This window comes from Ruditapes philippinarum, unplaced genomic scaffold, assembly GCF_026571515.1.
Source record: "Ruditapes philippinarum isolate M1 unplaced genomic scaffold, ASM2657151v2 ctg3581_1_1_1_1, whole genome shotgun sequence".
Taxonomy (NCBI): domain Eukaryota; kingdom Metazoa; phylum Mollusca; class Bivalvia; order Venerida; family Veneridae; genus Ruditapes; species Ruditapes philippinarum.
Window position 1 is genome coordinate 206,480 of NW_026851515.1, and position 15,108 is coordinate 221,587.

At 29.8% G+C, this 15,108-nt stretch overlaps 1 protein-coding gene across 2 annotated transcripts; it reads left to right on the top strand.

Annotated features, from left to right (window-relative positions):
• Nucleotides 1–3,928: 3,928 nt before the first annotated feature.
• LOC132738154 (somatostatin receptor type 2-like) lies at nucleotides 3,929–13,164 on the top strand. Of its 2 annotated transcripts, none has more exons than XM_060725967.1 (2): nucleotides 3,929–4,217; nucleotides 10,556–13,164. In XM_060725967.1, the coding sequence occupies exon 2, from the start codon at nucleotides 11,514–11,516 to the stop codon at nucleotides 12,630–12,632; it is 1,119 nt and encodes a 372-aa protein (XP_060581950.1). In that variant the 5' UTR covers nucleotides 3,929–4,217; nucleotides 10,556–11,513; the 3' UTR covers nucleotides 12,633–13,164. The 2 variants fall into 2 exon arrangements, with proteins under 2 accessions (XP_060581950.1, XP_060582695.1); XM_060726712.1 differs by lacking the exon at nucleotides 3,929–4,217 and adding an exon at nucleotides 9,463–9,740.
• The last annotated feature ends 1,944 nt before the right edge of the window (nucleotides 13,165–15,108 follow it).

Genomic DNA, 15,108 nt, shown 5'->3' on the forward strand with positions numbered 1-15,108 from the left:
AGTTTGCCATGTTTATGAAGTCAGATTTGTACTTTGTCTCCACATCTGTGTAAATTTCAATGTGAATTGGCCGTATGAACAATTTATGTTTATTTAATAATTGTTAAAGTCAAGCAATAATTATATCTATTTCTATATTTGTCTGTCGCTGTTCTTATCTAAGGTTTATTTCAATTTATAACCGGAAGTCCGATTATTGTATATGTTTCAGTAAAGTAATTTGCTATAATTACACCTCGTGTGCAAAACCAAACTTTTGCAACTGAAAATCATTAGAACAAGTTTGCATATTTCTCTAACAAAACCGTGCTACCATCACTGGCACAAAAATCAAACTTTTATAACTTTTATAGCTCGAGTCTAATCACTGTTTATTGATCTTCTGATAGTGTTTTACTGACTGTATGGTGTAAATAATTACGACATTTAAAAATAGGTTAAACAAAAACAGGTTAGTATCAGATAATAGATTAATAAATCAAACCGCTATCGCACACGAAATATACCAAAATAGCTCACAGATAATATCGTCAGTCTGTAATATTGCAATCATGTGGAGTATTTCATACGTTTTACTTTTATATAATTGATTGAAAACTGAAGGAAAATTGCAGTTTGCTATTATTCAATTAAACAAATTACTGTCTTGATATAGAGTAAATGTAGGAAATTTCCTAGCTATATTTTGCTTTTTACCAAATAGAACATGATTTTTTAAAAATAATAACCATTTAAAAAAACGATGCATGTTTTAATAATAAAATTTCATGGTTATTTAAATCTATATATTAGATGAATTCTCATTGAGTCCAATAAAGGTTTATCAAAATACATATTGTCAAACATGAACTGTCATTTGTATATTTCGCCTTGCTTTATTGTAATTCAGTGTTTTAATCAATAAAATATAATGTCTCTGGGCTGTAAAATATTTCATGCAATAAATAATTGTGCACTAAACAAATATTATTCAAATGTTGTAAAGATTACATGCATTTGTCTTCATTTAGATAACATATAAAAACACTACCAACATGCGAATATTATGTTATAATTAAAGCCGGCATTACAATTACTAGCGTATATCAATCTGCTGTCTATTTCACTTTTCTCAACTGTCTTGATTACTGGCATGAAGTTCCCATCAATCAAATACTGAACAATTTACAGTAAACTCGTCTTCAGTTTGTGATGAGAACAGGTGTGTTGGAAATGAGTCTGCCATACCTTATTCACTTACAATATCGTCACTTGTAAACCAATGTTAAAAGTATGCATATAGCAATCTATTGCACATGTGGATAATTTCTACGGTCATGATTTCAATGAAATGTTATAACAGTTTTCATTGATTTTTATTCAATATAATATGTATTTGTACGGTACATGGTCAGTTTTTAACTCGTTCTTTTAAGCAGATTAATGTGATAACGTAGAAAAGCTACACAGGGAAAACATATTATTCGATAGGGACACAGATTGTATATATTTAATTTAATTAATAAATAAAAAAATATTGAGGAGGGAGAATGCAAATGTTCAAAACAATTGTTATATAGAGCTAAACAAATACGAGTCTGATATATGTTTTTGTAGCAATCCCGAGCGAAACCAGACATTGCGGATCGAGCACCAATGGGTATTTCGGCTGAATTCATGTTTTTTTTCTATACAATTAATATTTCAAGAACATGAATATGTTTCATGGAAAAAAAGTCCACCGGTGTGGGAAAGTTGGTGTTTAAATTCTAGTTGCATAGAAACGATTCGCTAGGTGTGCCGTATACATTTATATTTGTATTTGTAAAATCTCTCATCCGCTATTCAACGTCTTCCATTTTCAACAACCATGAAACCTATGACGCACACGTTATACATGTTATGTTACTTCGTAATTAAATTATTGCATGTATATCATGAAACATGGTGTATTTAATAAAGGGAATGTCTCTTTTAGCCCTTTAAGTGCGATGCCCGTTATCTTCAAAGACATTTGTAATGAGATCTTACTTATTCGGTTGTGCTACTTAAGATTGTCCACTGAGTTTTTTATTCGATACACTGTCGCATTTCCATTAAATCTGTGATGTTTCCACCAGGTTTTGATCAAGTCAGCTTTGAAACGAAACTTTCAAGTCTTAGTTGTTGTCATGTGAGCGTTGCTAAACGGTCTGTTACTCCCTTCCTGATATTGACATTGTCACTTTTACAACACAAATGTTACGACTCTTTTATGCGTCTTACTACTAACGCTCATATGACGTCATGATTTTTACTAGATATCGTGCAATGGTGTCCTATGGTGCCACGTTAAGAAAAAAGTGTTTGCAATAAAACTGCAATTTCTTAGCAGCTTTTCATTCGAGGAGCTGTTGTTATAGTACTGAAATCAAAATGCTCCATGTGCGATTGGACATATTACCATTGTGACCGGCGTTGTGCGAATATAACTACTGTTTTATTTATCAATTTTAAAAATATGCAGCGACATATACTTTAGATAGATACTAGTAGTTTTAAAACATCATATTGATATGACTGCTAATAATGATGTTGAAACATTGGACAGTCTACGTAAAAATGTATATCTACATGACATTTACCAAATTGTTTAAGTAAATGTACCTTATTACTTTCTTTTACAATGACATTCTCTGTAACTTAAAAGAAAATACTGGGATATTTGAAGATGGATATTTACTCTGTTTGTTTGTTCACACGGATTATAAAACAAGAATAGTGAGATTTTACCAGTTTCAGAATTTGTATTATTTGCATTCAACATTTGAACAAATAATACAAGATATCCGATAATAAAATGAAGTATCATTATTGAACAATTAAGCATGTGTTTCCATATTATTTATCCGCCTGCACGACATATGGATCTACGCAAACATTGAACAGTTAATGTTTTAACAATAATTTTTAAAGATAGAAATTCATTTCACCGAGTAAGCATCAAATATTGATATATGTTTTATAAGTGTTGTAGTCGTGGAAGAAATAAATGTTGCATGAAATGTATAATTTCATCTAATAAATTATGTATGTTAATAATTTTGTTAGTTTATATATACTTTTTTTGCGTTATTTGTTAAGCTTCTTTTTCATGATATTGCAACACCAAAGCATCATAAATATTTGTATATTATCATAATTATTTGCATTTTATTTTAGGTTCCAAGAATCAATGTCCACATGCTTGCAAATATAGTGCATTATAGTTCATAAAGTAAATTATAGCGGTCGTTGCTATTGTTTCCGCATAATAAACACACAGTTCAATTATTATAGTATGAAATTATTCAGGTCATTGCAAAAACCCTTAATTTAAAATAGAAAAAAGGGGGTTTGTTTACTCCAAAAATTATTTTGGGAATAACACTTTCTGTGTCACTCTATTCAGTAACGGGCAATTTCAAAGCATCAATGTTTAATGTGTGTTGGACCGCTCAGATGTACTATCAAGTATTGAATTGATTCCTTAATGTGTATAAAGCTGTATCTTTAAATATTTCTATAAACTCTTTAAATTACGGTGTCCTTATCACGCCATTTATTATGTCGCCCGCACGACATACGACGGACGATGAGGACACCGTATTAAATGACAAATTTAATGTTATTTCATACTCAAGACATTTTCTTTATGTTCTTAAAAAATAAATGGTACGTTTAAGTTTATTCTGATGTAAATATCTGAATTGTAGAAAATAAAATCTCAAGATAAAATAATATTCTTGTTAATATATTCTTTTATTTTCATCGAGTGTTTGTCTTTGATTATTATGGTAGTGCTTCCATTGCCTGTCAAATCAGCTTGAATATCAATATTTTCTATAAACTGATAAGAGTATTGACAATCGGGACCTAGATAGATCAGCGCGCAGATAAAACAAGAACATATAATCGGTTGATAGACTATGTAAAATAACACTCTGTTTAAACAATGAAGACAGGATCTAGAGAGAAAAAACTGATAGACAGAGTTCTGCTAGCGGCTTCCCGTTGATGTTAATGTTCCAATAACAGGGCTTTAGTATCTGAAAGGTTTCAAACAGAAGCATCGGACTATTGTTTTTATTTCTGTTTACAAGGCTTAAGAGAGGGGACATTCATTATAAAGAGTAAAGTAGGAGATTAATCTTGAATTCTGATTAATGATGTATATTTCTAGAAAGGATTTTTACTAACTTTTAAACCTGAATTTTATGGTGAGTAATTTATTATAATAATAATAATGTTATGATTAACAACTTATATGATCTTTTTATTTTTTGTTAAAATAACAAATAGGAAAACATAATTTCAGAAAATAACGTTGTTCTCTTTTTCATTTAATTCTTATAGTTAATTCATGCAAGTAAAATTATTCAAAATCTACATTAATATTTAAAAGAAAATATAACATTCTACCTGCGTTCGTGCAAACTTTCCTAAATTTCTCGGCTAAAATACCAGACAAATTGTATCTGTTACAGTATTAAAATTAGTAAACAGAGATAACTTTAACTTCAAGATAGATAACCTTTATGATATTTGATATGATCTCTAATTCAAGCATTAACAAAAATGATAAAATTATTCTAAAACACGTGTTTCAAAACATAAAATTACTGAACGTCTTGATAAAATAATCCGAAACGGCGAAATAACTTTTAAGATATTCTTAACCGAAATTTTTCTTCAGTCTTTGGTTTTCGGCTGATTTCTATTAGCGATAACATTAAAAATCAGGAAAAGTAATCATCGTAGGCTTTCATTTGGGTGATAATGGTGGAGAAAAATAACGGAATAATCGTCAGGCAACTGTCTCACTGTCTGAATAGACGGACACATATCACAGACACTTGTATCCTAATTTAAAACTAATATCAATTAGAAATGAACAGTTGCTTTCAGGACTTTACTTGATTTTTATCCTAAACTATTTGTTGCAAGCAGTAATCAACATAACGGCTTAATTCAACATTATTTTACTAATAAAATGTTCAACTAGCTAGCATCCGCTTTCCAAAGGCAAGTTTACTGTTCATAATTAAACATTGAGTATAAATGTGCAATTTTAAAGATAGCTATTAAAACATTCGATTACCAAACTTATCATATATTTCTAAACTTAAAAAGTGATAATTATTTACGAATTAAATTCGTTGATTAATAAAGTATATATAGAAGAATGAGTTGTGAATCAAATTTAACATGAAAAACAGTGATTATTTAAATTGCCTGACGTAGAAATTATTGAATTCGTTGTTTGTATAAGGGAATGACAACCACGTACTACACTTAACTTAAGACAGCAGTCTTGTTAAAATGTTAATGCCTTGATCATTTTTGTATTGATAAAATTGTTTATGTAATAAATGAATATTTATAAAAACAATCATCTCACAAAAAGGCCGAAAATTAAAAAAAAATGCATGAAGTTGAGAAGTTGTTAAAAATATTCTTGTTGAACTTTTTCTTTCTATCTTATTAGAACTCTTGAGTGTGTTCGTTCCATTATTCATCATCAACAGTTTTTTTTTCTGGTGATATTGACCTGAAGAACTATTTCATCAATACTTATTGTGATTGAAGAATTAATATATATTTATTACCCGAATAGATAAATGACAACGTCGAGTTGTTAAATGACTATTGATTACACGTTGTTATTAATTTCCTGTCAAATCAGTGTACCTAGATTGCCTTGCTGAGACATTCATATTTTTGATGAATCTCTTCAATAGAAATTTTTAGATCTAATGGAACTTTTACTACTTGATCACTATTCTGATATTGACTAGTGGGTATCTGTTATATATTTCGAAAACTACTATAAACTCTTGTTTTGTTATATTCTTTTATAATAGTTGTTCATAACACCTCGTACATAGGACTAGATTATTTTAACAATTGTGTCGATAAGATATTTAAACATTTGAAACATGCTATTGTATACTTAAAAAGGTCTATGTCATTCAAAGATGCGTTCTGAAAACATTACAATTGTACGTTCCGCAACAATTACATGTAGCATTGGATATTTAATATCATATTTGCATTTCTCGGAGCGAAAAATTCTAAAAAATGTTTTAAGTGTTAAATACTGTTTGTTTTTATAATTTTGATAAAAATGTCAAATCAATGTTTACCATGCGTAAAGGAAATTCCCTTTGTTTCAGTATTTTGTAATATGAAATCAGTAAATTTCTATTATCTCTAACAACAGTAAATGCGTGACAAGACTTAATCTATTTGTTGTTAACAATTCCTGCACGTCTTCCATTCTAACATATGTAACATATGTAAATGAATATAGACAAGCAACTAATTATGTAAACAGCGAATTATAATGAGACAATTTTCACTGCATAATGACGTCCGTATATCAGACTGCTACTAAAATATTTACAAAATTATCTTGCGTTCTCCCATATATCTCAACATAAAGATATTTATAGTGTTTTCTTTTTTAAATTATGACGTAGTATGCAAAACATAAAACAATTAAAACATTCTTTAGAATTTTTTTTTCGAAATAGTTTGCATTAGTTTTTCAGAAGATAATGTGTTTTCTATTTTTTACGCTTTTCTTTGTGACTTAAAAGAACTATCTAGCGTTACCCCATATACATGTATATCAATAGAAAGATATTTTTTAGACTTTTTTAAATAAAAACATAGGAATCAATGCAAAGCATTAACCAATTAAAACATTCTTTTGACATATTTTTCAAAATAGTTTTTCCTAACTTATTCAGAAACTTGAAGATTTTCTTTTCTACTTATTTTCTGTAGGACTTAAAGAAAACCTGTAAATCTTTCGTTCTCCCATATATATCAATAGAAAGACATTTATAGAGCTTTTTTAAATTAGAAAGTAGTAAGCAAAGCATTAAACACTTACATTCTTTTCACATATTTATCAAAATAGTTTTCCTACCTTATTCAGAACATTGTTTGTTTTCTTTGCAACTTTTTTCTTTAGGACCAAAAATAAAAAAAAAAATAACCTGTAAAACTATCTTTCGTTCTCCCATATATATCAACAGAAAGATATTTATAGAGCTTTTGAAAAAATTAAAGCCCAGTATGCAAAGCATTAAACAATTAAAACATTCTGTTGACATATTTTTCAAAAAAGTTTTCCTATCTTATTCAAAATATTGTATGTTTTTTTGGTGTTTACTTTTTTCTTTATGACTTTTACATAAAAAAACACCTAAGTTCACCATAATTCCGTCTAAACTGCTAAGGAATACAATATACAAGTATATTTAGTCTCATTTTCTCTGCTCTTTTTTTTAAAAAAAAAATGTGTGTGGCATTATTTAAAAGAAAATTTAATTTGAAATTCCTCCCGATGTTGCCTTAGAATAACGCTATAATTTTTACTTGTTCGACAATTTCAACATCAACATAAAGAAAGTCGTTACATTATTCTAGTTTACCGCAACGTTTCTCTTTTAACAAAACTAGCCATCCTTCTATTTAAATGTTATAAAAACCGCATTCGAAATGCGACACTTTCTGCTTCTAAAGAGCACGTATGCAATTTCATCTGCACAATCGTTAATGGCATCTGAGAACGCTTCAAAACAAATAACTGCTACTGCATTAAGCTGATACATCTACTGAACAATGCGCAATATACAGAATTGCCGAGACAGAAACATTTGATTTAGGCTACAATTAAATCCGTTGCATTCAGTATCAGGTCCTGACATAACTTTATACCTAGCTTAATGTATGAAAGTAATCTCGCGATAGGCGATAACAAAGTTAGCGATATAGTTCTGTCATGATGACGAATGGGTTTTAGATCTCAGATAATATGCGTTATCAGACTGTTGCGTAGTAGTTTTCTTCACCCGTATAGCTTACACTTACTTATAACATTTGTTTTATCTTGCAACTGAAGCGTAGTAGTATGCTAAAAATAAAAAAATAAAAACTCTTTTAGTTTTGTAAATAAACAGAACATATATAAGCTTCTTTTTTTACGTTGAAGCAGATATCAAGGTTAAACAAAGTTTGCTTGTTGATGTGCTGACCACTGTTCTTATACAAAGTGATATTGGTAGAGTTACCTCCTTTCCCGATACATATTAGAGTCCTGTGCGAAGTTCAAACTTTATAGTATTTTCTGTCTGCGTAAATACATGTATATATATTCAAATTCATAATTAACATGGGTAACGATTACATATTTATTTTCGGAAAAATGCTATATAAAAATGTTAAACACGATAAACAATGTTTACTCCGCTGTATTAAATAATTTTTAATTTTGAAAGCTAAAGTTTAAATGTCGGGCATAAAACTTCTGTTATTCCTTTCATAAATATTTTGCCTCTAGTTCCCGCCTTTATTTCCTGAGTGAAATGGTCATTGAATGCTGGTTTAACAAGATACAGTTCCAGCAATTAGGTAATGGTTCCGTTTTATATACTTTTTGTAAAAGATTGCATGCTGGCTATATTTTGTATGTATCTATAATACTTGGAAATCGAAAGAATTTAAACCCCATTTTATTTCCCTAAGCAGACAACAGCGAATGACCTATTTTAAATGTTGTCTTTTAAATAGCTACCAAATTAGGTTTACTCAGTTAATAACATTATGTCGCCAATAAGTTTGCCGTTAAAACGAACTTGTTATGTCTAGTTGAGGTTCTTATCTTGCCGACATTTGCAGATCTCCCACGGTAATAACTCAATGATTTAGGTTATGCTACAACACACTGAATGATATGGATATATTTGTTTGTACTTGTAAACTAAAAATGGTATCTTTTGCTGTTTTCTTTCTTTCATTTTCTTGTCTTTTTATGTTTTAAATCATTTCTTACAGGATAGCTATATTAACGTTCTCTTGGAAAAACACTTTACAAATTATTGATAATAGAACCATTCCAAAAAAACAATTTCAGTTGTGTTACATATGCACTTTTCATGTTTGTTAAATTTCTTACAGGCTCTTTTGTTATTTATTTTAATTGCTTTTAATAATATGTTTGTGCTTTATAAAATCATGGTCTTCTTCACTGCTAATTATCTAACACATTTTTAATTAGGTGTTTTATATCATAATTGTCTTTTTGTATAAAAGATAATAGTAAAAAGGAAATAAAATAAATACAACAACAATGATGCTAGAATGATGCAAGCAAAAAGAAGTAAAAAACAATGAGGGAAATATATTAGATTTTAATCGGTCACAAGTATTCAGCGCTCTTAGCAAATTAAATGTTAATAATGATGTAAAAAATCTTTTAAAAAATGTATTTGTTACTATACTTCATAAATAAATTAAAGGTGTTTGGCTCAATTGAATGAAAAATACGACAGATTCAAATACACGTCTGTTTCAATTAAGTTTAGCATTTAGTGAAGTATGCGTCACAATAGACAGACAAATTCATATGATTAATTTCCTTAGACTGAAACAATTTTCTGTTTAACCAAATTTTAATTTGACAAGTGCCAGAGATATTTCATATTATTATATATTATACAGTATGATAAGCCCTTTAGACTTTAGATTTCTCTATTGGCACGGTTACGATAATTGGTTCAGACAGTGCTTTGATATTGGCAGATAACATGAACAACCCTTAGCCGTCAACAGCTTCAATCAAGGATCATATAGCGACTGGAATCGTCTCAATAGTGGTTCCCCGCTGAGACAAAGACCATTTTAATGGAGATCCAATAGGCTTTATTAGGGTTAAAGTGTGGATCGCGCGGGTAATTGATTTATTACCATGTAATATTAAAAGGTTGGCGAGGATTATTCTTTTCATAAAGATAGGCAGCGAAGCTCTTTAATCATTTAGATAAAGTACACAGCCACAGACGGACTTAAATATATTTTGCAAACTTGCGGCATATCAGTACTAAGATATTCAATTACTAAATGGAATATTTCAAAGCGACATTGTTTGATACAGGGATTGAAATTGCCAGTGATCAATTAAGTTTGTTTCATTATTTACTTTAGTACTTTTGACTATAAAACAATTAAATTAACAAAAAATAGGAGCATGGGATTTTCTTTAAATTCAAATGTGCATGGCGTTCTTTGAAGTTTCCATTTGTATCCTTTTCGTATATATATGATATAATTTATCAAATATCTTACTATGTGATAACTATATTTTACACAACAAATATATCTGCAGATTTATCTTCTATATTAATATCATCAGATAACACGACAATGACAAAAATATATTTTTGTAAATACATGTAAATATGTTTTGAAAGATAATCTTAAATGTTTGACTACAAAAATGAAATGAAATAAATACGAATTTTATGAAATGTCATGATAGGTAATGTATATTCTGACAAAAAGTACGTAGTACTAATTACCTTCAACTTTGTTGCTTTTATTACATCAAATGCATTGAGTTCGTCTTGGTAAGATTTTATTTCGTTAGATTGTGCTAGACCTACTACTGTATTGAATATCCAACTTGAGAGTTATTATTCATATCTTATGAAATCATCATCGCTCACCAAAGCTTAGATATCTAACTATTGTTTATCGTTCTTTTCAGAAAGGTAATTCGGATCAAGCGGCTTAATTAATGGACGAAATAGATGAAAATCGGCACGAAAACCCATTTATCAACTTTTTGCGATAATTCCATGACATCCATTAACAATTAGCCTAAACACGCGCTATAAATCTGCTTGAAATAATAACTCAATAAGATGACTCCCGTATGGCTAAAAAATAAACGGTTTTCGTTTGCCAGACGAATCGTTGCATTGGTACAATAAACAAAATCCATCAGAATTTAGTCAAAAGAGATAGCGATAAGTGTTTGCCAATAATTCCGAATATCAATTCATTTTGGCAAAGACTTGAAATATGTATGGAAGCTGAACTCATATCAGTTAAAGATTGATGAACTTAAGATAAACATATCATGTGAGGTAGTTTTAGATCCATAGAGTATTTGCTAAAATATTTTCAAGAATAATAATTTAGTCAGAGAACAAAAACATACGGACAACGCATTGCTTTTATTGTGCTTTATTTTGATTGACGGATATACGAACACAAATTTTCATTAGAAAAGGGAGCATGTTATGCAACAGTGCAGGAAAACATATCAGGATTGGAATATAATCAATCCTCTAGATTTTGTTTAAATAATGAAGATATGAAAAAGAATCCATGTTGTTGAACGGACAAGATTAGAACATAACAGCAGCAACTTTGAGAAGGATTTTGCATACGAAGGATATATACGCGTAACATTTATTACAAATATTGGTAACCATTTGAAGGACGAATATTGGTAACAATTTGAAAGAAAATTATTGTTTTGAAAACATTATGATAAAAATACTGTCAAATGTAAAACATTGAAAATTCAGACCCCTTAAATAACAAAGGAATATATAATTCAATATATATATTTATTAAATGTTGGTTTAACATTTTCAAAACTGTTCGATACGTGTTGTTGAATTTATGAAGTAGCAAGTATATTCCATTAGAATAAAATGGATGACTTAATAAATGCTACTCTTGCAAGCATAAATGTTAGTTTAGGCGTAAATGACAATATTCAAACATTACCACAAACAACACAACGTGTCCCTCCTCCTCCTCCTCCTCGGCCGAGTGAAGCATTGGTAACTTTCAAGAAGTATGCGTACCTCATAACTTGTGTTGTTGGAATTTTAGGGAATATAATCATATTCTTTATCTTCACGAGGACCAAACTGAAGAAACCATCTACTGCAAGATATTTAGCAGCAGCGGCAATTGCAGATTCTGGGTTCTTACTAGTAGTAATGTTTGTTATTCTAGAGGAATCGTATCATGTCAGAGTGCACTCGGTGATAGGACCATGTCAATTAATAACGTTTGGGGACCATGCGTTTTCTTTCCTTTCAAGATGGTATTTAACGGCTGTTGTTATTGAGAAGTACATAGGTGTCATGTGGCCACGTAAAAAGACTAAGATGTGCACGGTTTTTCGCGCAAAATGTGTTATTATTTGCTTAGCGATTATTGGAATAGTTTGTTACTTATATACGACATGGTTTGTAGGAGTACACGGCAAACCTCCATTTTGTCATTTATTCTATGACGATAGACGGGTGCTAGATTCCTGGAAAATACTCACTAAATTAGACGCGGTTGTAAACTTTGTTATTCCTTATTTGATACTTTTTGTCTTGACGTGCCTTATTTCATATAGGAGCTGGGAATTCCACAGGAGGTCGTTAACGGCTGGTGAGAGATTTCTGCGCAGGAGAAGGGTAACAACACCAGAAGATAAAGAATTTAAAACTACACCATTACTTATATTGCTTGCTACGAGCACGCTTATTCTAAGTATACCAAATAGCGCCATCAGAATTCTTACTATTACTGACAATTTTCAACCTACACAGTCCATGATGCTAATGATGACATTGTTTCATTATTTTGTAGTTTTAAACAGTGCGATTAAAATTGTTATTTATCTCATAGCTTCCAATGCTTTTGCACGTCAAATTGGTAAAACATTTTGTTTGTTAAAACATGTTTGGAAAAAGTCAGACGATTCTGAGCTTCAGACACGCCATATCACTGAGAAAATGGAAGGTGTTGCAATTGAGGGAAAGGTGTAGAAGAAATTATGCCAGATAAACCAACTTTCTCTTTTATTTTGCGTTGTGTATATATTTTGGAAACAAAAACATAGTATTTTGACTATATACACAGGTGTATTTACTGAAAATATCAATATTATAGAATTATAGGATGAATACATTTATCAGAAAAATGTTCAATACTTTTTGTAACCCGTGATTATATAGAATTTTTTTGTCATCAAAGTGGTGCTTAATCAATGTTTGAAAATATGACGATGAGTTGTCCGTACAATAACTGACAAGAACACACGTTATAAGCCGAGAAATTCGTTTGTTCTTTTTACAAATAAAATTGTAACGTTTCTGTTAATAAGAATACAAAAAACAACAGTTAATTTGTAGTGAATATGTTGATATTATTATGTCTTTATTTATTTTTGTATTATTGAATGATTTTATGAATTTTAAAAAATTACCGTATCAAATTTTTCAATAAACTACATTTGTTTACTAACATTTGTCAGAAAACGAATTTTTAGATTGTAAAATAAACAAATTCCTGATTTCAGTTTGTGTTATTGTGTTTTTTTATTTGTGTCGTAAACAACAGCCTCGTAAATTCGTATTTCTTTTGGTATAAATATAACGACCTCATAAGGTTTGTTTCATGATGTTTGTAAAAAAAGTTTGGTAAACGAAAAGAAAGAAAAAGACAAAAAAAAAATGTGTCAAAATGTTCCTAAATGACTTATTGCTAGCAAACATCATTATTCAAATATCCAATATTCCTTGATAAGATCATTTTTGCGAACAGGTTTATGGAAATGAAAAGTTACTATTTACCAGGGTGATTTTCCGTGTCAATAATTTCGAAGGTAGAAGTTCCTCAAGCTAAATGTATTGCATTTTCCATTTTGTTATATAAAACAAATGTAATGAGCTATTGTACCAACATATGTTTAGAGATGATTCCTAATAGTCAAGATGTAGCACGGCGATCCTTGGTTAAAGCCCCACCATGCATCTTCCTATGACACAATTACAGATTATTTCTAGGAAAGGTATTCTATGATAATTTGTGTATAACTACATCTAATGCAATACTTTTACAAAATTTAGAAAACAGTAAAAATCAGACTGTTTTCATTAGATTATCTGCAAATTTTATCCCATTTCCATACAATATTCAAAATATGTGTTTTGAATCACAGAGACATTCTCTGTTTAAACTAATTCGGAAATCACATTTCCAGAACCAAACATTTGATGCTACTTTATGTACGACTTTAACAATGTAGTAATAGTCATGTGCATATGCAAACGCTATGACGGCAACATACAAACCATTTTCTTTCAAGACATATCGATACCTTAAAAGTATTCTCACTTGTTAAAACTATTATAGAAAGCAGGTATAATAGCTTTATACACTTTAAATGGCTGTTTTAAAACTAAGCTTAAATATTGCTTAAACGATACAGTTGCTGGCCACTATATTTTGCGTAGATTTTAAAACCAAACAAATTTGAACATTATCATTGCTTATCATTCCAAATTAGATGAAAAGTGAAATAGGAAACTTTAAATTTGAATGCATAATTTGTATCATAGTTTGGGGACCTTTCTGTTTAAAAATTTGTCAGGGTTAAATCGTATACATATACATGCACAGTGCGTTAACTGGAGTGCAGGTATTTTTATTACCCGCACTCCAGAGTATGCCCATTGTTCATTGGGTTTGCTTATTTTGGCGGCAGAGAAAGCGATACAAATTTCATGCTCGTTCATTGGTTACTTTTTTCTTTGGTTTCCTATTGTGACAACAGGGAACGTGTTTTAATGTTTGAGTATGATACAAAAGAGAAGGAACATCAAACCACGCGGCAATCACATTTATACCCGGGGGCGACGCCACTTGAACAAATCAGATAGCCTCGTGTGTCGATGCTCTTTCCTTTACATATATTAGAGATAACTTAAATGATTGAAGAATACTTGATTTCTTTCGAGATTTAGCTTTCTTTCAATAGCAAAGAGTTATTGAATTCAATACGAATTCTAAATGCCGACGGCATTATATAAAAGGTTGTTAATTGTATATGGTCGTTTTAAATTTTAAAGCTTAAACTTTAAATGAAATCTACAAACTTAAAACCACATCAAAAGCTAATGTCAGTTTACATAAAACTTAAAATAATACGGACCACTTGTTTTACTATAGTCATGTTCTCTAAATACCCAGAAATGGAATGTACTCATGTTTTCTAAATAGCCAGGAAGGGAATGTAATTATAGAAATATTAATAAGTATTGATGTTAAATATCAAAAAGAACATATTTCATGAATAAATTATGTCATTATCTAAAATGATTATCACAAATGCAATAACTTTACAAAATGTTGTTTGGCATTTAGAAACTACTACTACATAATTATGCAATATGAAAACTTTAAGCTTGTATTCCGTTAATGTCGTATTTACATAAATTACTGCTATACGTTGTTAAACAA

Excerpts from the sequence above, each read along its gene's own strand:
- LOC132738154 (XM_060725967.1), top strand. The coding sequence starts at position 11,514 with ATGGATGACTTAATAAATGCTACTCTTGCAAGCATAAATGTTAGTTTA.